At 43.9% G+C, this 24,382-nt stretch overlaps 1 protein-coding gene across 2 annotated transcripts; it reads right to left on the bottom strand.

Moving 5' to 3' along the window:
• Positions 1-17,283: 17,283 nt before the first annotated feature.
• Positions 17,284-22,248, bottom strand: PDP2 (pyruvate dehydrogenase phosphatase catalytic subunit 2). Of its 2 annotated transcripts, none has more exons than XM_059481600.1 (2): positions 22,131-22,248; positions 17,284-19,378 (listed from the first exon to the last, which is right to left on the bottom strand). In XM_059481600.1, exon 2 carries the CDS (start codon positions 19,321-19,323, stop codon positions 17,719-17,721), a length of 1,605 nt encoding a protein of 534 aa, XP_059337583.1. In that variant the 5' UTR covers positions 19,324-19,378; positions 22,131-22,248; the 3' UTR covers positions 17,284-17,718. The 2 variants fall into 2 exon arrangements, with proteins under 2 accessions (XP_059337583.1, XP_059337584.1); XM_059481601.1 differs by lacking the exon at positions 22,131-22,248 and adding an exon at positions 22,014-22,071.
• Positions 22,249-24,382: the final 2,134 nt, after the last annotated feature.

The following is a 24,382-nucleotide window of genomic DNA, read 5'->3' as shown; positions in this document are numbered from 1 at the left end:
TTATCAGTCTGTTTGCAAGACTTTTAGAAGCCTTGGTGCCAGCTGTGAGCACCATGGTTTGGGTGCAGTGCAAACTGCCAAGCACGTAATATTTAGGGAGCCTTTGTCACCCCCAGTGTGAGGGGCTGGGGACAGGAGGGCTGGGGACAGAGCCCAGATGGGTGATAAAACACATCCAACACTGACTCAGGGGCTCCACAGGCCAGCTCATCCCCGTGACAGACAGACAGAGAGATGGACAGACAGACGCTGGTGTCCCTGGCATTGGGCACGGGCAGGGAGGGCTCCCAGTGGTGAGACCTGAACAGTTTTGTGGCCAGGGCTGTTCACCTTCCCTGAGCTCACAGAGGGAGAATCCCCTTGCCAGAATTCAGCCAAAATGGGCTTTGCAGCAGGTGTCAGTGCAGCGTGGGTTAGCAGATTTCTAAACTCGCGGGTGAAAGACTGGAATCACGGTAAATTACATAGTCCAAAGTATTTCTGTCACAGACATGTTTTATGAAAAATCCTTTCCTTAGGATTTTTCCTCCTGAGAAGCTGGAGGCCTCAGGAACAAAATGTAAACAATGGTTATCTGCTGCTGTGGAATGCAACAGGTGCATCTGGGATTGGTCTCATGTGATTGTTTCTAATTAATGGCCAATCACAGTCATCTGGCTCGGACTCTCTGAGAGTCAGGAGCTTTTGTTATCATTCTTCTTCTTGCTTGCTAGCCTTCTGATGAAATCCTTTCTTCTATTCTTTCAGTATAGTTTTAATGTAATATATATATATCATAAAATAATAAATCAAGCCTTCTGAAACCTGGAGTCAACATTCTCCTCTCTTCCCTCGTCCTGGGACCCCTGCGAACACCATCACATATTTCCATAACTAGAAATATAAATTCTGAAGAATGCCCATAATTAGAACTGCTAAAGAATCTGTACTAAAAAAAGAATGCACTGGAAACCCATTTTTGGTAGGAGCTCTCAGTCCCCTTGCTGGAAACCAAGAGAAGCCCTGCAGGCCAAGCCTTATTCACTCATTGCAAAGGGTGCAAAGCCTGATCTATCTTGTCTTTTCTCAAAACCAAGCACCTCTGCACACAACACCTCTGCTCCCCTTACCTCCAGATTGCAGCAGCAGATTTCCTGCCCCTTTTCTGGAAGGGCTGGGATGTTTTCAGTGGAGGCAGGCAGCTCTCAGCATCGTGTTTCCAGCCAGCTCACCTGCTCCCAGCTGGGAGGCAGCAGCAAACCCCCAGCTGCTGTTGGTTTCCTGGAGCAAAAAGCTGGAAAGATGCTTTTGTTCATGTGATTGACACAGATTTAGACATTCTGCCCCCGGGTGACATGGTTCCTTCTTGTACCTAGTTCAGCTCTTTCATTTCCACCACATACCTGGAAAAAAATTAATTGTAAGGTGCCAGAAGAGGAGCCATTTTTGCCTAAGTGGAACAGTAAAAAAGGATACACTCTTGCTCCTAAGAGGAGTTGATTGAAAGGTAGGCTGTCAGCCTATTAATTGCAGAACAGACAGAAAAATTCAGCCAAAATAGATAAATAATGAAATTGCATTTCATTTAGACTGTAGTGAAATGAGCTCCCTACTTTACTTTCATATGCAATCACACCTCTAAAACAGAATTATTCTAGTTCGGTTGAGTCTGTTATTTGAGCATTCTAGACAAATACTGAAAGCTGATTAAAGTTGAACAGCTGCTGCTTCTACTCTTTCCTACCCTGTGTTTTGGCCACAGCTTGGCTCTGTTCTTTCATTGGCCATGGGGACACAGCTGAATGCTGCTGCTGTAACTCATTTCTCACCACCTGAACAAAGTGCTTGTGTGTTTTCCTGCCTCCAGCTCCAACACTGCTCTGTGTGGTGGGTCAGACTCAAGAATCCCCCATTTCCATGGTACAAGTAACTGGAATGCTGGCTCTTCAGCAGGCAAGTTCTGGCTGTGGTTATTCATAAATATGCCTTGAAGAACCCCAGCAATATGGTGCTGCAATGTCAAACACTGCTTTGCTGCTTTAGAGATGGCAAATCTTGCTGTGCATAACCTCTGGAACCAGAATGCTGTGTGGAGGTATCCCAGACAGATATTGTTTTATTGTTTACCTTCAAATTAAAATTTGGTGTGACAAGTGCTGCTTCAAACTGGGGATATGACTTAAAGAAGTCTTTGGGAAGTTTGGTTAATATTTTCAGCAGAGAAGTGGAGCGCTACCACTTTTATACTCAGGAGGAGATAATTTTAAAATATCCATAGATGAAATTAAAAAAAAAAAAAAAGAAGCAATGAAAAAGCTTCAGTTTTTAAGAGAGCATTGCTGTTTTTCAAAAACGTGGAAACTTTTATTCTGCAATTAGTTTTAAAAATACCCTATGGCAGCCACAGATTCTGTTCAAGTCTCTCTTGCTTTTAAGGGGGCTGGGTGCCCCTCTGTAGGATGTCTTGGAGACTTTAGTAGGATTTCAGACATTTATGGTAGCAGAGTGTGGTGGTGTTCACAGGGGTCCCAGGATGAGGGAAGAGATGAGAATCTTGACTCCATGTTTCAGAAGGCTGATTTATTATTTTATTATATATAATTATATTAAAACTATACTAAAATAACAAAGGAAAAGATTTCATCAGAAGGCCAGCAAGGAATAGAAAGGAATGGAAGGATGATAAAATCTTGTGACTGACCGAGAGTCCGAGACAGCTGACTGTGATTGGCCATTAATTACAAACAACCACATGAGACCAATCCCAGATGCACCTGTTGCATTCCACAGCAGCAGATAACCATTGTTTACATTTTGTTCCTGAGGCCTCCCAGCTTCTCAGGAGAAAAAAATCCTAAGGAAAGGATTTTTCCTAAAATATGTCCATGACAGCAGAGCTTTTGGCTCTTCTCTTCTAATGGTGAGGGCAGTGCAAATAGGGTTAGCAGGAAATTCCCACTGAAATGCAGGCACCCATTCTGCTCAGTCAGCCTGGGCTCTATAGATCTCAGGCACTTCAGCTGAAACTTTGAAGACATATGCAAGAAAAACTGTATGACAAATGGAGCAACACCTTTCAGCTGTTGTTCCAGTGGACAGAACTTTACCTGGCACTTTCCCATGCAGAGGCCCCACACACTTCCAGAACACCAATGCTCAGACACACTGCAGTACACAAATCCCAAGTGACAGAGAGACATGCCAGAAACCATCCAGGGACAACAGTCCTCAGCTCTCCCTAAAACAGAGGTAATCTTGGATGCCACACAGCAGCAAGCGAGTTGAATGCATAAATTTGTGTCTTTGGCTGAGATTTCCTCCCTGGTCCCCTGCAAACCCAAAGCAGAGTGCGAGTGCCCAGCAGAGCAGGCACTGCAGCCACTGGCACTGCAATTGTTGGCACTGCAGTCATTGGCACTGCAGGCTTCAATCTGCATTGTGAGTTAAATGCAACAAGGCAAACCCTATCACAGAATTCATGTTTAAGCTCCTTTGTACATTAGGCTAAAGGCTGTATTAATACATGCCATTCTGTGCCATTTCCAATGCCTATATGTAGCAGATAAGATTATCTCATTAATCCTGTTGTGCTCCCTCCCAGAAGGTGAAACACCAGACAGAAGAACACAGAAATAAGGGGGTTGAAAAGAGGTATCTGACACCAGAGCATCAGAGCAAAGCTGTGGATGCTGCCAAAGTTTCTGAAAAAGCTCAAATTTGAATCAGGGATCTTCATATTCTGTATCTCCCACCTAGACTCACATGTAAATCCAGTTATTTTTGACCAGTCTGAAGTGTGGTAGAAAACAGACAGGTTTCATTCACAGCTGCAGTTACCCCCTAACTTTGCCTCTAAACAATTCACAGTCCTCAGAGCCTCAGAAAAAATTGTGACAAAAGACAGCATTTTTTCCCAATTCAAAGAAATACAGCAACAACAAAAAATATATATACTTTAAGCTCCCTTACTGTTGCATTTATAAAATATATTTATCTACATAAATACACTTTAATCCCTCTCTTATGTAGATATGATATTTCCTCCCCACCCTCCTTACACTTTCATTTTGACATTAATTATTAGTTCAGAAGACAGCAACAAAAGTAAGACATTTTATATCAATTAGTTGTATCAATATGAAATAAGAAATGCATATAGGATTGTGGTAAAAGTTAGAATCACACAAACTACATTTCCACACTTACTATTAAAGTAATGGGAATTCTGCAAAGCTGGAAAGTGGAAATTTCCATCAGGGCTCCAATAAAAGGAAGAGAATACTGTGAAGAGCCTCTGTAGGATTTTGGATGTTCAGAGGTTCAGCTGCTTTCTGCTCACATAAAAACAGCTTTAGTCGGTCACATCTCCTCAGTGTAACTCATGGCTCCCCATTTTGTGCTTTTACAACCGAAAATTGCCTTCACACTGGGTGAAGTCTTTTCTCACAAAATTTGAATGGTAATAATGGGATAGAGGTAAGAAGCCCTGGAGAGTAAAAAGCAACACATGAAACAGAAATAGAGTTGTCATCAAAATTGTAAAAAATACATTATGAAAATCGACATGAGGGTTAAATGCCAGAGACGGAGACTTTAAGGAGAACCTATCAAAGGGGGCAGAGATAAAGCTTCCACACCAAGCATCAGCTGCAGACCATCAATCCTTGCCTGACACAAGTGCATTTCACTCAGCTACTTGGGGTTTTCAGTGTTCTAGAGAGAGCTGTTATACTTCAGTTACGCTCAGTGTTACACAGAGATTTTGTATTCGAAAAGGGGGATCAGAATCTCACAAAGAATCAGTTGGCTTCAAGATTTCTGCATTTTCTACAAGTTTTTAGTTAGCATTTTTAAAGCTGGGCTGTCTGGCCTTTTGGCACAAACAGATTCTGAAGACAGGCTGTCTGAAAGCTTCTCATGGATTTCCTTTTTCCCATAGAATTCCAGGTTTTGTGTTCTCACCCTCTCCCCACGCATGCTGGAACTCAGAAGGAGCAGCGATTCCCAGCTCTCACCTCCTAACAACAGGGACAGCTTTCTGTCCTTGTTACCAGGACAAATCTGCTCTCAGATATTTATTTCACAGCGTCTGTGGCATAAACTCCCTCAGCTCCCAACACCCAAAGCTGTGAACATCCTGGCTCTGCAGCCTCAGCCTCTGCAAGACACCCACAGTGAGAGACAACTTGGAGTTACTGCTTGCCAAAGACTTGCTGAAAGCCCAACAAAGTATTTGGGGCCAAATTATTGGAGGAATAATAGTGATAATGATAATGATAACAATGTTTTACATTTTTATATTATAATTATGTTGTTGGTGAACGAATGATGAATCAAAGTATCCCCAAATGAGGCAGTTTCTTTAATCTTGAGACACTAAAAAACAGGAGCAACCTGGTGCCACTGGTCAGCTCAGCTCTCCCAGCAGTATGGTAACTCCTTGGAATTGCCAGGCAGATTAGGGAAATGTGCTGTAACACCAAAAACCAAACCCCAAAACGTCACTCAGCCACTCACAGATGTCAGCCTGTGGCCAGTGGCCGCTCCCAGAGGGGTTTGCAAAGCTCTCCCTCAGGAATTATCCTGCCTGCACTGTGCAGGAAGCAGCACGTTCCCAACCCAGCCATGGCAGGAGTTTCTCCCCAAGGGAAGATGAAATAAATGTGGCCTTGAGGGCCAGTGGCACTGTCATGTCATGGTTCCACCTGAACCAGCCTGCTCAACCCTTAGACAGAGAAACTTTTAAAATTAATACCTAGTTTTATATAAGCTGGTCCTGAATAAGCCATTTAACTTTACAAAGTGCTGATGGAAATTCTGAATTGCCTTTTCATACAAAATTAAGATTTTTCATCCCTACCCTGAGTGGGGAGAAATTTATTGCAGGGTTTATTTTCCTATAATATTTTGTTGATTACCTCCAAACATTCCAGTTTTTATCCTGTGAAAATCAGCATGTAAGATTGTGAAATGTGTGACTGAACAATCCAGTTTATTTAAACCAACAGAAAATTATTGTACGTCTCGTTTTTAAATTAAAATTAGAGCTCTATAGGCCATTGAAAAAGATGTGAGCACTTTAAAACTTTCTTTTTTTAAAGAAAAACCTTTTCATAAATTAAAACTAATCACTTTATATCACTTTAGTGATTGCCCTAATGCTGTGACTTGGCAGGTTATAGGCTTTGCAGACAACTTGCAAACCTTCCAAGCAGACATCAATCATGGAAGTGATTGCACGGTCTTTATAAAGCAATCTGAGCAATTATGCTGCAATATAAAAATCTATTTCCCCTATAACCAGCGATGAATCAGCTGTCCATTAATGAATAAAGATTGTGAATCATCATCTTTAAAAGATTTAAGATGGGGAAATGTAACAGCTTCTTAAAATTGGCTCCTGAGCTTGTCTGGGCTTGTCTGCCCTAGCATTACTGCATTCAAACCATTAACATGAGAAGGCAATATACACCATGGACACTTTCATATAGAATATGCCAAATTTACTTCTGCTTGCCAATGTTTTGTACTCTCTGAGTATTTTACATTCTTTCCTCACTCCTTTTGCTGAGACTTGTCTTTATCAATTTTGTGTGTGTGTGCCTAAAGGATTTAGACTGTGTATTATTTTTAACCTCTCTATTTTATAAGCATTGTGTATGATGTAAATCATAACATCCTTTGCCAGAGGGAAAAAAAGTTTGCAAATCCCCAGAGACCAAAGGAAAAAGACCAGCATGCAAGAAGTACTTAAGTAATTTTGAAATGAGCACCACAAATTTATTTTTCAGATCAGTGCATGATTTTCTATCACTTTCTTTTCCTTAATCAGTCCTGGCTTACACTACCCATAGTGTAATTAAGATCATTAGTTTAATCTAAAATTAAAATAGATTTTTAAAAGTCAGTTTGTGCTTTCAGCTCGGATCCTACACACACAGCAAGCCAGCTGAATGTGAGGTGGTAGTTTTGAACTGTGTGCACAGGATTTTTGCTACAGTCTCCAAGTCTTCTGAACTTCATAAATATGAAAAATCTGCTTGGACAGACTCCCATTCACACTTGCTTGGTTTTGAGGGAATGGTGTTTGTTTCCACAGAGGTTGAGGGTTTGGGGGTATTTTTAGTTTTTGAAGAAGGGACCAAAATTGTAATAAGGCACAATTCAAAGCATACAGTGATTTTGAGCTTCAGGTTTCCTTTTTCTGACTTCAGAATACTCTAGTTTAGATAGTCTAATTTTGCCACAAAATTCAACTACATAGGTACATCAGAAATTTCTACTTTTAGGGAAGTTAAAGAATGATTTCTAAAATAAGTGTCAAGAAACACAGGAGGAAAGGCAGACATCACCTTGAAGTTATGCAAGTTATGCACATTAACAGTGGAAATGACAAGCACAAGAAACACCACCAAAAAATGTAATTTTAGGTACTGCCTGTGTCCTTCCCATTAGGGTGGTATAAGTGAGTCTAAAAAACATTTGCAGTTTTGTCTAAATCCAGCAGCCTTCCTGATCCCCCAGGTGAGAAACAGTTGGGGAAATCAACCACCTGTCTTGCCATTATCACTGCTTCTTTTCTTAATGCAGTTCTGTGAACACAGAAAAGTCTTCTTTATCTTCCAGACACAAATATTAGACGGTTTATTTAAAAAAAAAAAAAAAAAAAAAAAAAAGATTTGTAGCTGACACAATTTCTCAAAGTTGAAAGTACCTCTTGAAACAGCCCTCTCAAAAGATCGAATTCTCAGCAGAACCAGATGAATTTTGCAATGCTGGGTGTGAACAAGAAAAGCAGCTCATGTCAGAGACATTTCACTCTTCCACTGTGAGGAGGAGGAAGCAGGACTTTCCCAAGAGCTGCTCTTGCCCTGTGGCTGAGCCACAGCTGGGCACTGCCAGGGCTCACAGGTTTTATCTGTTTCTAGCATGGGCTGACCTCAGGAAACTTCCTCACTCCACTGGCTGCCCTTTCTGCCCTTTATTCCTTTCTCAGGCACTTACAATAAATGTATTTTCTTGTATGTTTTGCATGAAGAGAGGCGAAAAAATTGGGATTGTTCAGCCTGGAGAGGAGAAGCTTTGGGTGAGCTCAGGATGGCCTTGCAGGGCCTGAAGGAGCTGCAGGAAAGATGGAGAGAGACAATTGCCAAGGGCTGCAGGGACAGGAGCCAGGGAATGGCTGCCAGTGCCAGAGGGCAGGGCTGGATGGGACCTTGGGAATGAGGAATTGTTCCCTGGCAGGGTGGGCAGGCCCTGGCACAGGGTGCCCAGAGCAGCTGGGGCTGCCCCTGGATCCCTGGCAGTGCCCAAGGCCAGGCTGGACACTGGGGCTGGAGCAGCCTGGGACAGTGGGAGGTGTCCCTGCCATGGCAGGGGTGGCACTGGGTGGGATTTAAAGTCCCTTCCAGCCCAAACCCTTCTGGGATTTTATGATAAAGTAATTCTTAAATATCAAATGTCATATCCTAGGAAAGTGTCCTCCAGCTCCCCTCGTTGCCTGATGGGTCTCAGGGGGCTCACCCTGCACAATGAGCTTTGTTCCTCAGTGAGGAAAGAAGAAATCAAGACATTACTCAGGGTTTTGTTTCATGATGATAAAACTGACTGGTTTGACATCCAGCCATGCTTGAAATGTGCCAATAAGGAGGAATTAGAGCAAAGTCTCCATGCATGCCCAGCTCCAGAGCTCCAGATCTGTGTGCCCAGAGTTAGCACAGGAATTAGTTGTGGCCTGAAGTCTTTACTCTTCCTTGAGGGTAGATAGTTTAGAGGATTTATGCATTTTCCAATAGCAATCCTGCTTGAGACAGTGAAGTGGAGTCACTCATCCATAAATTTACCTCTCCACTTCAGCACTAAGTGTTGATACAGGAGACATATCTGCCTTTACATATAAGGAAGACTTGCAGTGGTTAATAAGACTTTATTTCATGCAAGCCTCAGGTGGAGATAGCTCAGAATAGCAGAAGATACCAGAAATAATTTGTTTATCCCACTGTATACACAATTTATTTTCCTTAGCATTAACTGCCCTCATTTTTCCTTCCTTCTCTCCTTCCAATGTGTTCTGCCTTGAACCTCTTTTTGCAGATGGTTTCTATCACCCTTGTGTTGTTTAAATGTTCAGAACCAATTAGCCAAGGCTTTGCTTTCATTTCACCAGCTCAAAATTTCTGTATATCTGATCACATTGTTCCAGCTGTGATCCTAATGAGCTAGAATTTCTCATTTTGGGGGCCCCTAAATTCTATTTATAGAGTCTTTTCCAACAATGAATTCATCTGTTCAGAAAACAAGGTCGGACTGTGCTCAAAAATAACTTATAATGAGGCATGTCAGCAAATACCAGATAAAGGTAGTGCTGAAAGAGGGAAATTAATACTTCAAGCTCATTTATGATTTATGAGTTCAGGGTTGAAATGGATGTGGCACGCGATAATGAACAATGGAAATATCTCTTGTTTGGAAAGTGCAGATGAATAGAACTTTGGGCTTGAATAGGTTATTAATAGGTTATTGATCCAATCTATTTCTGCTACAAAAAAAAAGAAAAAAAAAAGAGACCAAAGTTCAAAAAGTGGTCAGCAATAAATAAAAATATACTCCATCAGCTGATAGCCAGAATAGAGATCAGCCATTTGCCCAGCCATAAAACCTCCTTTTTCTTCACACAGCATAAAAATCATATTTTCATCACAAAAATGTATTTAAAGCAGGAAGATCCTGGTGCTCATGGCTGCCAGGACCCCAGCCTGCCTCCAGGTCTCGTTCTCCCCCTGTAGATCAAGGGATGTGTTTAGCCACACTTACACAAAAATAATTTATATATATATATATATATATATATATATATATATATATATAGCTGCGGCCTTCAGGTGGTGTGGGGAACAGTACAACCTGTTCAAATTTATTTGGTAATTTTGTTATATTTTAACTACATGTGTAGGCTCCTGCCACAATTTGCAGTTTTCACAAAACATAATTGCAAAATACAACTCGAGGAGAGCCGTTTGATTTCAGCTGCTGTTTGCTGGGTACCACGTGGGGATTTTGCAATAAGGACATAAAATAAGAGCAGGTTCACCTCTTGCTGCATTTCCTGGGTTACAACCTTCCTCTTGCTCTAACTAACATCAGAACTTTACAATTCCTGACCTCCTCAAAAATGTGTAAAAAAGCAATAGAAGGTTCTCGCACTGAGCTGGAAAGGAGATCAATTACATCCATAACTGGAAAGTTTTTGAACCCTCTCAGCAACAGAAGTTTCGTGGGAGATTGTTTTCATCAGCAGGATGAATAAAAGATGAGTTGGCAGGTGAATCAAGTAGAAATATTTATTACTAGCATGCACTGAGAATGACACTAGAATGCCTCTAAAAGCCTGACTGGGGGAAAAAAATAAATGAAAAAGCCATTAAAAAATTAACTCTCACTCCAGAAAAGGGAATGAAGGTAACCAGATAAGCGAGCACACCAGGTGAGTAAAAACCACACACAAAGTGAAGTAAAAAAAATTGAAGCCAAAATGAAATTTTGAAGCCCCTTTTCCTTTATGTCACACGGTCATAGAAGGGCAGCAATGTCCCATTGTTTCTGTGGGATTCACAGGTTTTGGGGTTTTCACCACAGAAACTCAGACTGTTGGCCAAAGATTTCAGAGACACAGGGCTCACCAAAAAGTCATAACAAAAATAAATAAATCCCTTTTTCAGCACTGTTAGGGTTTTACTACTATTGCCGTAGTTTCAATAATACAGCAATTATCTCTGATTCATAAACTGAACTCTGCAAGCGTGCCTGCTTTGGGAATTCACAGGGAATTTCACAGCAGAGAAAAGCCCTGGCAAAGAGCACGTTCCTGAATGCATGGCACATCACAATTAGGGCTGGCTGCACTGATTTTATTTGTTTTACATATGCTTCCAAACAGTCAGAAATAACTATTCCAATATTTTTTTTAATAGGATGAAGCATCATGAGCCCCAACCCTGGAAAATTTTAATCATGACCTATTGTTTCCTCTGAAAATCTGCCCAAATGACTGGATTTCACTTCTAATAGAGGGAGAGCACGGAAAAATCTGGTTAATAAAGACTCCAAATGGGTTTCAGATCAGAACCCACAACTTTGCCCTGCTCCACCACTGCCCAGCATCTTAATCCTTCAGTTGAGTTCCACTTACTGTCTGGTTATTTTATTTTCTTGATAAGTGGTTAGAAACAGACTCAAACAAATCCCAGGCTGAAGTTTGGGATTACACAAAAGGTAAAATTGGTCTAAGAGAAAGATGCATTACTTTTATCAAATAACAATGAGGACAAAGTTATTCCTCTGTCCCCAGCACTTCAGATGGGGTTATTTCTGTGTTAATTCTGCATTGCTGTGAGAGCAGCAAATGGGAGAAGCTTTGCTATGGAATTCTGGATTTCTCAAATGTGCACCTGTCAGAAACTACACCTGGTGGCACGCTGGAATTCCCTCACCCTCCTCTGTGGAAGAAAGTCATGTCTCCCTTTTCATACTGCTCTAAAATCACAATGTTGTCCTTTTTTCCTGATGTAGTTGCCCGGAACAATCACCAGAAAACGTAATAGCATGCAGTAACAGGAATAGGAGGGGGAGAGGGATTAGGGAAATGTGACAGCAAGAATACACAGAAAATGCAAGTTTTGATAAGTTGCACCCAGTGCAGGCAGCTATGTCCAGAGAAATAGAACTGGAGATAAAAGGGTAAAGGGTGGGGAAACGCTCATTTTATCCAGGAGTGCCAGGTGACACAGAGGCTGGAGCAGACATCTCTGTGAACACCCAAACTAACAACACATCCCCATTCCTCCAGGAGCATTCCAATGCAATTCCCAGACTAGAAATTTGTCCAAATGAAAATGTTTTACCCCAAGCCACAGCGCGGCCCTGGGGCAGCAGCTGGAGCAGCAGGAGGAGACTCGGGGGCTGTGGCTGAGCAAACATTCCCCCAGCTCTGGAAGCATCTCTGCCTCTTGTGCAACTGCAGCCTCTCCAGGAGGCTCAGGCAGGTGTGTCCTGGCCTCACCTGCGTGTTCTTGTACCTCACAGTGCCAGGACAAGGAGACAAAGCTCAGCCCTTAGGGCACTCGGGCCATTCAGACTTGATCTTGAAAAAGAATTAAAGCAAATCAAACTCTTGCTTAGATTACCCTGTTCATAAGTTTGAAGTACTGATAAATCACACAGAATTTTTAAGATGTGTATAGGTGGTTGTTGGTTTTTTCCTCTATTTTCAAGAGCATCTGAAATTTATGTTATGAAAATTAAGAGCAAGGAGAGACTGGTCACAGCACAGCAATGCTTTTGCAAAACTCAGCTGACATCGTCTGGCCAAGCCCGGCTCTGCAGGTCCCAGAGCAAGGATTATCCAGAAAGGCACTGAAATGGGAATTCTGCTTGTCAAGAAAATCAACACAGAAATGTGCAGTGTGAAGTTGGGCTGTGAGAGCCACCTCAAAGCGACCAAGTGCATTTCAGAGGGGACAAACAAAAGCAAATGAACACAAACAGAAAGGGCCATGCCCAAGGCTCCACCCTGGGCATGCAGAACCCCCTGCACTGGCAGCAGGACACAGGCTCCTAAAGTGCTGCAGTCACCTGCAGGTGGGAAGAATTTCCACAGGGAGAACCTCTGGGCTGGTTTGGGAGAAGTACAAAGCCAGAGTCTGAGCTCACTACCCACCCAGAACAAGTGTCTAAAGGATTGGCTCCAAAATTTCAGCAGGGAGGCACAGGAAATGTGCTTTACGACCCATATAATTTTAAACATTGCCTGCTGACCACAGTTTCCCCTTCTGCACTGCTTGATTTAAAAAAAAAAAAAAAACTCATCAAGCCATGCAGGTTTTTTCTTTTTAAGAAAAGTGCCAGATAAGTTCCCTCAACCCAAATAAAAACCCAAATAAAAACCATCATTATTCTTCTCTGCCCCAACTGCTGGCTCTCGGCCACCTTTTTCCTTGAGGATGTTAAAGAGCTTCTCTTAGAGCATCCCCAGTGGCTGAGGTGCCCTGTGTGCCCCGTGCTGCTGGCACAGGCCAGGCTGTGATGTCCCTGAGCCACCAGCACAGAAATGATCCCGCCCAGCTGGCAAGTGCAGAGACCCAGCAGGAGCACTGGGAGCCAGTCCTTGGGGATGAACACAAGGATCTGCTAAAATGGCAAGTGTTCCACTGGACAGTGACAGTTTGAAGGTCAACGTCCCCACCATAGATACAAGAAGGGAAAACATTTTTTCATGCCACACCACACTTTGTAACCCCAAGAGAAGCTCACACCTGGGATTCTTCCCTTTCTGTTTTCTGTGGAAGCCCTCAGGCTGTGGCAGTACAGAGCACACGCCAGCAGTGGGACAAACTGACACCTGACAAAGCCCCAGGAGTGCACAGCTCTGCCTCTGGTTCTCATTGTAACTACACCTCTGAACAGAGAGCCTCTGCTCAACTTAGCACCAAAAAACTCTTCCTCAATTTTAGACAAGTATCTTCTTCTGGAAGAAATCAGTCCCAAACAATTTTCTTTTCTTTTACCTCTCCAAGAACAGATAAGTTCCTCAGAATTAATGGGAATAAAGTTAAGCCTCAAAGACTGATTACATGAACACTTGCCTTGCTACTGGTCTATTGCAATTCAAAGATTTATTGGTTTTGCAGGTGTTGTAGGGGATTTTTGCATTATTTAAGACAATTACAACAACATTTTGAATGTTACAGAGATGTTTTAACTGCTGATGAACACATACATATCAAAGTTAAAATAACTTTCTGCAAGTGTCAAATTAACTAAAGCCCAGTTTGGATGTTTTAGCTGGTGACCTCATGTCCCCAATGCTACCTGGTTAATTTAATGGAGCCTCAATGGTGTCAAGATGTCTTTACTTTCATTTATTAAGAGTTGTTTTTGTTGTGGAAAACCCCCAGAGCTACAAACACTTCAGCCAACTCCAGCTGTTTACTTGTACCCCAGGTTGAACCTTTGTGCTTTCTGACCTGGAACCTGGCATGTTTCCCTAGGAGCTGCATTCCAGTGCAGCAACCAAAACCTCGCCTTGCATCCATTTAATAAAGACTGGCTTTAAGTGTAAAAGGAGTATTTTTACTTACAAAAACAGTGATTCCCCCTCACCAACTACAAAAAAAGTTACAAAAAAAAAAAAAGACCCTCTCCCAACTCCAACTACATTATGGAGGTCTCAATACTTAAATATAAATAAGCATAATAATTTTGGAGTACTGAAGAAAAAGTATAGAAAAGGTGTATTTGAGCACAAGGTGTAAGTTTTAGGGAAGAAAATTATATTTTTCCTAGTATTTACATCCATGCTCAACCTCAGATGTTTTATTTACAAGTCATAATGCCCATAATTTTAAGGCACAGAATTTGTGTGACTACTATTGACTATTATTATGTCTCTTACTGCTGTGGAAATGAAGAACACAAAAGGCAAGCAGAACTATCTAACCTAAACCAGAATGCCTGCAAAGATTATCATTCCAACAGATTGTCAATTTTGCAGGAGTTGCATCTAAATGTTGTCATAAATCTTCACATCATCAAGCTTGCAGGAGCAGGTTAAGGCAGGTAGTTTGCTCACACAAAAATTTTCACTGTCCAAGTCACAAAATACTATTTTTATTAGTGCCAGTTAGTTCTGATTGCACTAATTAATGAAGCAATTTAGAGATGAAAATACCTATGATCCAGTTCAAATGGGTACAATTTTCCTCACCACAAGTGTATGGTGTACACATTTCTGAGAATTGAGAGTGACTGAATCTGGAACTTTGTTAAAATCCATTGGATAGAGACACAATTGAATTGCTGTCAATTCAGGCAATTGCAGGGTTCAGTGAGTTGTTGGACCATGGCTGTACTGGGTGAATTCATCACAAATCATTTCACTGTGTGCACATTGTCACAACTCAGCACAACCTTTAATTTCTGCAGTGACTTTAAAAGGTGATCATTTCCTGAGTAAATATGCACACCTAATACTGCAGAGAATTAAGACTGGAATTGCAAGAAAATGCAATATTTCAGCACAGTGTATACTTTATTCTGTTTGAGCAGCTCCTCAGAGCCGAAGATCCCACAGGCTTGTTGAGAGAATCCCCCTCATTTTGATCAGGTACAGTTCTTTTGGATCACCTGGTGCCAGCTGTCCGAGATCACCAACGGAGGGGTGACAGCACTGTCACCTTGTTCCTATGTGAGCATGGAAGTAGAAATGATCTCAGTGCTTGTGTGGCTCCAGCTGCTCACTGTTTGGTGGGGTGAATGGCACAGCCCTGCCTGGGGTGTGGCACCTCCAGCGGCTGCTCCTGTCACCTGTGTGTGACAGCCACAGGGCCAGAGTGGCTGTCCAGGGGCTCTGTGTAAGAATCCACAGCTCTGTCATCTCACAGTCCTGGGGTATCAGCTGAGAGTACAAAGTGATAAGAATGCACAACAACACCTTGCTTACCTGAAGGTTGTCTTCTCCACGTGCTTGGCATCTCAGAGAATCAGCTTTGGGTTTCCAGGGCTCTCACACACTTCTACGTGGGTGGACTTGTCACCCTGGTGTTTTCTCATCCTAATTAGTCCTAGTTCACACTCATTTTGTAGAGGAGAAGGAGTTTCTGGTAAATTCCTGTCTTTCCCTGAGTGCTTGCCCAGGGCAGTGGTGGAGTCACCACCCTGGAGACATTTAAGGCCATGTGGTGCTTGGGGACACGGCTCAGTGGTGGCCTTGGCAGTGATGGGTTAACAGCTGATTCAATCTTAGAGATCTTTTTCAACCCAAATGATTCTAAGTATGGATGGATTGCCTTCACTGACAGCAACAAATTCCAGGGAACATGCAGCTGAATCCATGATTTGTATTTAAAAAACCAACCAACCAAACCAAATCAAACTTTTAACTAGTTTAACATCATCCTTTTTCACCACAGATAATTATAGTGCTGCATGTCAAAATTATAGTGCTGCATGAGCAAACCTACTGTGAAATGGGGAATAACTTTCTGATTTTTAGAAACATTACCCAAAACAATCACCACACATTTGCAGGTGCAGTTAAAACCTACACATAACAATGTCTCCAGGACCTACACTTGATGAAAAAGTGCCACAGTGACTCTTTCAAGAGATGACTTCACCACTGGATGGTGAAAGGAACAGAACTTTGGGGTTTTTAGGGACACATTTAGTGATTGCAATTGTAGCACTTAATTAGAGTCAATCCTGAATAGTCAAAGTCATGAATATTTTTTAACAGTTTTACCTTCCTTCTCCTTCTAATCCCATCTTCAAAACAGATTATTAAATGCCTGAAAAAAGCACTAAGAAATTTTATATATAAGGAAAAGTACACAAAGAGCCCCAAATCCAGAAATGCTATCAGTTTAAGCTCCAAGACCTTGTCTACTTAAGATCTTGAGAAATTTTTTTTTATTTTACTAAATTAAATTTTATTTTACTAAATTAAAATTTTTAATTTACTAAACTGTAGGAGGATAATGTTTTTAAGTGACTTTAAGAGAAAAAGTAATATTTTTATTTGCTCTTCAGCACACACACGAGTTATTACTCAGCAGCAAGAACAGTAAACAGGTTTATATTTCCAGTGTGTAAATCCTTGTGGGAAACAGTTCCTGTGGAGTGTAAACAAGGAAGAGGCACCAGAGAACACCATATGTAAAAGCTTATTTGCAAGCTTGGATGGACTCTGGAAAGCTCAGTACAAAGCAAAATCATTGTAAAATACACTTTTGTGTATGTTCAGAGACTAAAACTTACATTCATTAGGGAAAATAACTCTGTACCTATAAGGAGAAGCAAGAATGAAAAATTAAACCCATTTTGGAGAAGTATCAGCACTGTTATCTCTTCTAAGTTAAATCTGGAGAGAAAAGTGCTCTCTTTTGCTGTATTTACTTTTAGGTGAATTTTTGAACTTCTAGATCTGACAAACAATTTAAATTATCAATACTTTAATAAAGAGTACATTGTTTAAGCAAAACACTCAAATGCTTAAGTCTAGTACTGTTAAATCCTGAACAGGGAACTGTGAAGGCCCTCATGTGTTTGAACTCTAAGCTGTCACACAAGTCCACACACAGAATATGAATTCCCATTTGAAAAGAACTGCACAAGAAGATACAATTTTTCCCTTGCTTAAGGGAGAGAATCAGGAAAGGCATCTGAAAATCCCAGGGTTGTTTGAACAGCCTTCTTTCATGTTATTTTATAAATATGGGGCAGTTTGTTAAAATATCTGACACATCCAGAAAAGGTTTGGTAGTTAATTTATTTAATTCAGTTACAGTGCTTCAACAGGATGCTACTCACTCCCCACAAGAGCAGAGCCTGACACTCCATGCAGCTACACCTATTATCCATCTCTATTAAACTGTACCAGTCTCAGTGAAATTTGCCTTGTTTGTTCATCGGAAAGTTTTACCAGAGGTTCTCCTGGAATCAGAACTGGTCCACAATCTTTAGTTCTATCACATTTCAGTGAGGTTTTATGAAAACCTTTTTCTTCAGTGTATACAAACCTGGAAACCCAGGGAAATTTCACCTTTTAGAAAGTTATTTTCAAAGCCAGTAAGTAACAAGAAGATTTAGGATCTTGCAGGCACTGGTAGCAGCTGGAGCACCAGAGAGCGAGAGGAACGGCTCAGGAAGTTCCCTGGTGGTGTCGGAGTGCAGCAGTGCCAGGCTCTACTGGTGGCTCCTGTAGTAATCCTCAATGGTTTGTGAGTTGAAGTGCACCACGGTGACGGTGATGTCGTCCCTGTACATCCTGGCCAGGTCCTCGGGCAGGGCCAGCATGGCAGCCAGCTTCTCGGGGTCCACCTCGCCGTACTCGTTGCTGCCGATGGCGTGCCGGATCAGGTGCGTGGCCGTGTTCTGGTCCAGGGAGGCCAGCCCTTTGCTCTTCCTCTGCAGCAACAAGTTGTGCATGTAACCCAAATTAACTGGTTTCTTAAAAGTCAGTGGTGGTCTCTGCATGTTGAGCTCGGTAAGGTGTCCAGCAACAAGTTTTACAACCTTCTCGTTACTCAGCATCTCCCACAGCCCATCTGAAGCAATAACGAGAAACTTGTCCTTGCTTCTTAACTTGTGGTATGTGACTTCAGGCTCTGCAGTTAAATAAGGGGGGGTGTGGTAGTTTGGAGGAACATACTGATAAATGTTTAGAGCCTCAACATCGCAGCTGTTCTCGAGAATGCTGTGCTGCAATTCTTTACTCCATTTTAATTGCACATCTCCAAAAGCTCTGGAGGGCATGAGAATCCCCAGTAATCTGTCATTCACAAATAGGGTTTTCTCCTCAGATCTAGGATGCTCTCGCTTCAATCTTCTAATCTCAAATTCATCATAGGCATTGTGGTCTCGGGTTAGAGGGAGAGTAGACCACGTTCCATCTTCTTCATGGACCCCTAAAACCGCTCTGCAATCGCCAGTGTTTGCCACGTGTAGGTGAACGCCATCGATGTGAGCTACACAGGCTGTCGCACCGGAAAACGCTACTTGCAGGGCAATATTTCTCATCAACTCATTTTCATGAGGAGCCTGAACTTCCAGTGATATGTCTGAGTCTAACCTTTTGAATGCACAAATCATGGCTTCTTCCAAACTAAACCCCGGCTCCGCGTCCAGGTCCAGCAAGTGCTGCCAGTAAACGCGGAGGTTCTCAAAGTACTGCGAGGCGATTTCCCGGTACTCCACGTCGTTGGGATGCCTGTGCCACTGCAGGATGGGCCGCACGGGTTTCATGGCCTCCACGGCCAGCTCGATCTCCTCCAGGCTCTGGCGGGGCAGGAGGGACACGGCGATGTAGTGCAGCAGCCTCTCGCTCACGGCCTGGGCGCAGGCGGCGCCCGCGTGGCCGTCGAACACGCCGAACATCATCCCCGCCGTCTGCAGGCACGTGGCCGCGCTGCACCGGTCCTCCATGGGGCTGTTGGAGGCCAGCTGGTTGCTTTCAAACCTCAGCACGGAATTGGCACTCTTGCCAGTCAAATCCAGTGTTCTGTGGGATAGTTCGCCTGCTCTGAGGATGTCGTTGATTTGCGCCGGAGACAGCTGGAAGGAAAAATGTTCTTCTTCGGTGGAAGTGTGCCGGAATGCTTTGGGAAAGGAGAAAGTCCTGTCCAAGCTGCAGCTCCCAGCAGGGGAGGGACATGTTTTGGAGAAAACGAGCTTCCATTTGATCTTGTTCCTATTTGGGATACAGATGGAGTACCAACGTCCTTTCCCTTGTAAAATAATGCTGCTTCTGGCTGAGCTTAAAATCCAGGATGATACAGTTCCTGACATCATAAGTCACTACAAAAATGGAGCACCTTCCCTCAGTAACACAGAATGTCCTTGCAGCCTGGAATATAAATGGAGGAAAGGGAAAATAATTAGAAAGTTCATAAGAAGCTTTCCATATAGAAATTTAGAAGCATATCTAGAGCTCTCAGAAACAGTCAGAACTTCTCTCCAAAAGAGATTGCTATGGATAAAGGCATCTTAAAAGTGATACCATTTCTGTCACTTAATTATAACCAAGGATATGACTGCTGCTTTTAACTCATCAGAAAAGATAATTTTTACTTTCCAGACAGGATTTTTTCCCTCATTGTGGCAAGAATAAGAAGAAATGGCAACATTACAAGAAACATTATTGGAAACTGCACAACAAAAAGCCTCGTCTAACATGACACAGAAGAAACTTGGGACTTAAACTGACAATAGTTGCACAACTCTCAAAAAAGCCTGCTAGAGTACAACTCTATTAATAGACTCAAAACTTCAAACCCAGGAGAAGATAAGTACTTAAACCCTGTGGAAAGACTGTGGAGAGATGTGGCCAGTTAATGATTTATGTGAATTACCATGATCCTCACAGCTAGAACAAGCCAGCCTACCTTTCCAATTCTGTTACAGCTTATAAGCTCAGCTGTTCTTTTTTTTACCTTCAACGTCTTAACCAACCCTCAGGCAGGCAGGATCTTTTACACAGCTGAAGGCAAATTCTTCTGCTGGTTAATTAATGCTTTTTTCCCAGCATTGTGCACTCTGGTGCAGTGAAAGCTATAAGACATTGACAACTTTTACAGGTTCACAATTTGTTCATTTGGAGGGCAATTAGAACAAGCTGCAGGGAAGATCTCTGCTGCCAACAGCACTGAAACCTCAGGCACTTCAGCAGCTGAAGCTCTTCAATTGCCGTGGGGGAGGTCCTCACGTTGTCTCCAGCTTTCAGTAAGGTATTCCAACTGTGGGATAGTGCTAAGTACAACCAGATGTTGACTCACAAACAGAATTTTGCCCCATGGATTTAAAAAACTCAGTGTATGGCAGCACCGCAGGTACAATTACTCCCAAAAGATCCCATTAGCAGCCACTGAGAAAAGAGAGTTCTCTGTGAGCTTTCAAACACACAGAGGTGGCCTGTGACACCACTTGCTCAGGCTACAGACACTACATGCTGCCACAACAGCAGTTTTTTAGCAGCACGCTTCACAAGAAATAACAAGAAATCAGCCAGATCAGATGAGTGGAAATGTTTCCAAGAAATCAGCAGGAAGTAAAAGTCACCTTGAGCTATTCTAAACAGAAGGCCTACTGATACAACCCAAGAACTGCTAAAATCCTGTTTGGAACCCAAAGCAATGTGTCACAAAACATTTCTGAAGTGTGCTTAATGCAGAAAAGAGCAGACAAGCATTCCAACAGACCCCACCACTATGAATCTGGTGACCAGGTGAGAACAGGCAAAGACACAGCATAATTTCACTGCTGATGTCAGGAGAGGAGGTGGAAAAGGCAGTGCCAGTTCCCTGTCCAAGGCTCGCCTGCAGTCTCCTGGGACACTGCATCTCCCAACACACACAATGCCTTTTGTTGTCCTACCAAAAGAATGCAACCAAAATAATAAGAAGACAGTTGACACTACCAACTCCAGCAACAGCTAAACCCAAAAAGCACCTACAGCACGACACAAGGTTTGCCAGCCTTTTTCAATCCATTCACCGTTGTTTTTCCTCTACTCTTTTCCTGTCCCTCCCAGCCATGAGATTGAAAGGACGACTTTCACATACTTGATCAAAAACCCGATTGAAACAGTGTTTAAAGAACAGTCCCCGTTCCTCCCGGCGGGCTGACAGTGCGAGGCGGTGTGGTTTTCCGCCCAGCAGCAGAGTCAGTGACACCGGTTAGCCCTGCGCCCGCCTAGGGTCAGTTCCTGCGTGCCAGCCCTGCTCTCTGCGCTCCCATCCTCGGGGTCCTCCCCAGCCGCAGTGTGCAGACGCCGCTGCCCAGGACGCCCCCGGTAGCGGTGCTAATTAAAGCGGTGTGCTAAAGACCATTATGTAAGAGCCAATTATTACATAAACTCGCTCCCGCTCCAGCGCCGGCACTGCCTCCCCCGGGACGCGGTGTCCCAGCGGGGCCCGGGCTGAGCCCGGCCAGCCCCGGCACAGCCCAGGCACGGCCCCAGCAGCTGCCGGACCGCAGAGCGCAGCAGCGCCCGCTTTTCCCAGCGAAATAACAGATACCCGTTACATTCGGATTTACACCCTCTCTGAGATCCCCACATTCCCCTCACTCACCCTCCTGACGCTGCCCACACCCACCCTCATCCCACACACATCCGGCACACACCGAGCCCTGCCGCGCCACCTCCGCACCGCCCCAGCCCCACACACCGACACACAGAGCCCCTCTGCTCCCCAACACCCCGAACCCCCACACCCCTGTCCCGCACTCACCCCTGTGCTCCCCAACACCCCGAACCCCCACACCCCTGTCCCGCACTCACCCCTGTGCTCCCCAACACCCCGAACCCCCACAGCCCTGCCCCGCACTCACCCCTGTGCTCCCGCACACCCGCACCGCACCCTCACACAGCCCGTCCCCGCACACATACCCACCCTGCCCCGCACAGAACACGCCCTGTGCCCCGCACACACCCACCGCACACCGCCGCCGCCGCGGCAGCCCGTGCCCCGCACAACTCCCACCTCCCGCTTCCGCACAGTCGTCGCGCCAGGCCCGGCTCCACTCCCTGTGCCCCGGCACGGCTGCCCCGGCGGCCGCCGCTCTCTGCCCGCCCCGTCCCCCGCCCCTGGCGCACCCACCGGCCGAGCAGCCGCCAGTCGAGCCCGCTGGCCCCGCGCTGCCCCCGGCGGGGCTGAGGGACGGCGCTGACCGACAGCCCTGCCGCCCAACCCGCCCTGCCGCGGGTTCCCGTCAGGACACAGCGGGGCGGGCGCGGCCCCGCCCCTCCGCCATGTTGTGCGCGGCGGGGCCCCGGCCCCGCTCGCTGCCGGCGCCGCCCCGCGCCCGCCGCCCCTGAGGCGCTGTGGGAGCGGCCCTGGGCTGCCCAATAACGAGAGCAAAAAGGGAGCGAGTGATACGTGTTAGGAACAAAAAGCACCAGCAGGGCTTTCTTCCTCATTTATGTCGCTCACAACCGTGCTGTTTCCTCCTTGCTTTTCCGGTTTTTTTTCCACTACGATTCTACACCCTTCAGCGCTGAGGACACCGGCTGAAGGGGCTCAAAATCGCAAAGCTCTTTCGTAATTGACTCGCCATATAAATTATGGAGAACAAAAGGGCTCATTTTGCTGACTCCCGGTTTTTTTGGTTTCATATGACTGCTTGTCTCGGTTAACATTTCCACTGAGCGGTTCTAAGCCCGGTAACGAGGGGAAGGAATGGGCCCAAAGTGCACGGAGGTTAATCAGTAGTTACTGATGTTAACGCCGTGGTTACTAAGTAGTCCCTGCTTTAAAACCTCTAACAATCATTTTCGCAAAAAACAGGGCTCGCAAGTCACAAGAGGCTTTGATAATATCAGTGTACTTTTATTTCTTGTATTCAAGGAATTTTAGTTGAATACTGTGGTGCAAGTATCCTGGATGAGATGAGCGTGCTCCCAGGTTATCTCATGTGGAAAGATGCCGATCGTCCTCAATGAGTCTGAGCTTTCACTTGTTTCTTGTTTTTATTAAAACAATGAAACGATAATTTTATGTTGCATGGAAGAACATGCAAAAAAGTAGGTCATCTTAACAAAAATTTCAAAGCAGTATTTTAGCACATGGCAAAGAAAAACCAAACAACTAACCACCTTAAGTTTGACGTAATTATTTTATCTGCCTGACAAATCTGAGCTGAAAGGGGACACCCACAGCAGCCCTTACCCGCATCTCTCTGCGCTGTGCAGTGCTCAGATGCACCAAAAGCAGCTTCGGGATCTCCCCAGGGAATGGGCACGGCTGCCAAACCCTGGAGCCCTTGGGCATCGTGCCAGGGATGCACAGGGACATGAGCTGCTCTAAAGAGAAGGCACATGTGCAGGGACAGGAGCTGGACTCAATCACCCTTGTGGGTCCCTTCCAACTCAGGATACTCCATGATTTAATGATTCTTTCTTCTGCCCTACCAATTTTCAGCTTTTGTACCATTTACAAAACTGGTAAAGCCTCACACAGCAGCCTGAAAACAAGCCTGACTGCTCTGAGTTTCCTGGGCTCCCACCATGGTTAAATACTCCTCTTCAGCTGCATACTGTAACTTACTGCTCACATGTTCATGCAGTAATTTCATAAATTCATTGCATAAAGCTGAAGTGACTTAGGAACCATGTAAATGAAGGTGAAACAATTAACAGTCCTGCAGGAGATGTCCCTTTCACTCCACACTTTCTAAACACAAGAAGGAATATCATATTGAAGGTACTTGACTGGGCTGAATACCAACTTGAATTGAGATTAAGATTCTGCTTTGGAGTGTTTGATTATGCTGATGAACTAAAGATATATAATTAAAGGAAAAAATATTAGAAATGCTACTCTCTCATATAATCTGAGGAAAGAAATTGTACTCCCTGAAAAGGCTTGCAGTGTTTTTGCCTTTGGGAATATCAAATAAAAATGGCAAATTTCTGTAGCAATGATGCTTGGTTGCCATAGTGCTCTATGCTCTTCATTTGCATTGAAAACATTAGAACTCTAGTTTCTTTTAAAAAAGCTCAGATTTGGTTTTGACTTTGCTGATTATATGTGTGCAAAGTTTAGTGCTGTGGCAGAAGAAAATCCTAACCCGTATTTATAAGAAAATGAATCTAATTCCAGGTATGGTATTAAGGTGCAGCTATATGTTAAAATATAGCAGATCCTATTTTTAGACTTTTTTCAAGGAACAATCTTATTTGCTTAACAGTAAGCAGCTCTGGTTTTCTGTATAAATACATTTTTGAACTCATTTCTGTGTTCTTGTTCTGGCCAGACTGCACTATTTGGGGTTTCCTTCTTTCCCATAGAATGTTATTTTTCTCCCTGCTTGTTCCTTTGGAAAACCAGCTGTGGCTGCTTTGGTGCAATTG

The sequence above is a fragment of the Ammospiza nelsoni genome, chromosome 13 (genome assembly GCF_027579445.1).
Source record: "Ammospiza nelsoni isolate bAmmNel1 chromosome 13, bAmmNel1.pri, whole genome shotgun sequence".
In the NCBI taxonomy this organism is placed as follows: Eukaryota; Metazoa; Chordata; class Aves; order Passeriformes; family Passerellidae; genus Ammospiza; species Ammospiza nelsoni.
The sequence above is the reverse complement of the archived record's forward strand: the minus strand, read 5'-3'. Positions and strand labels throughout refer to the sequence as shown.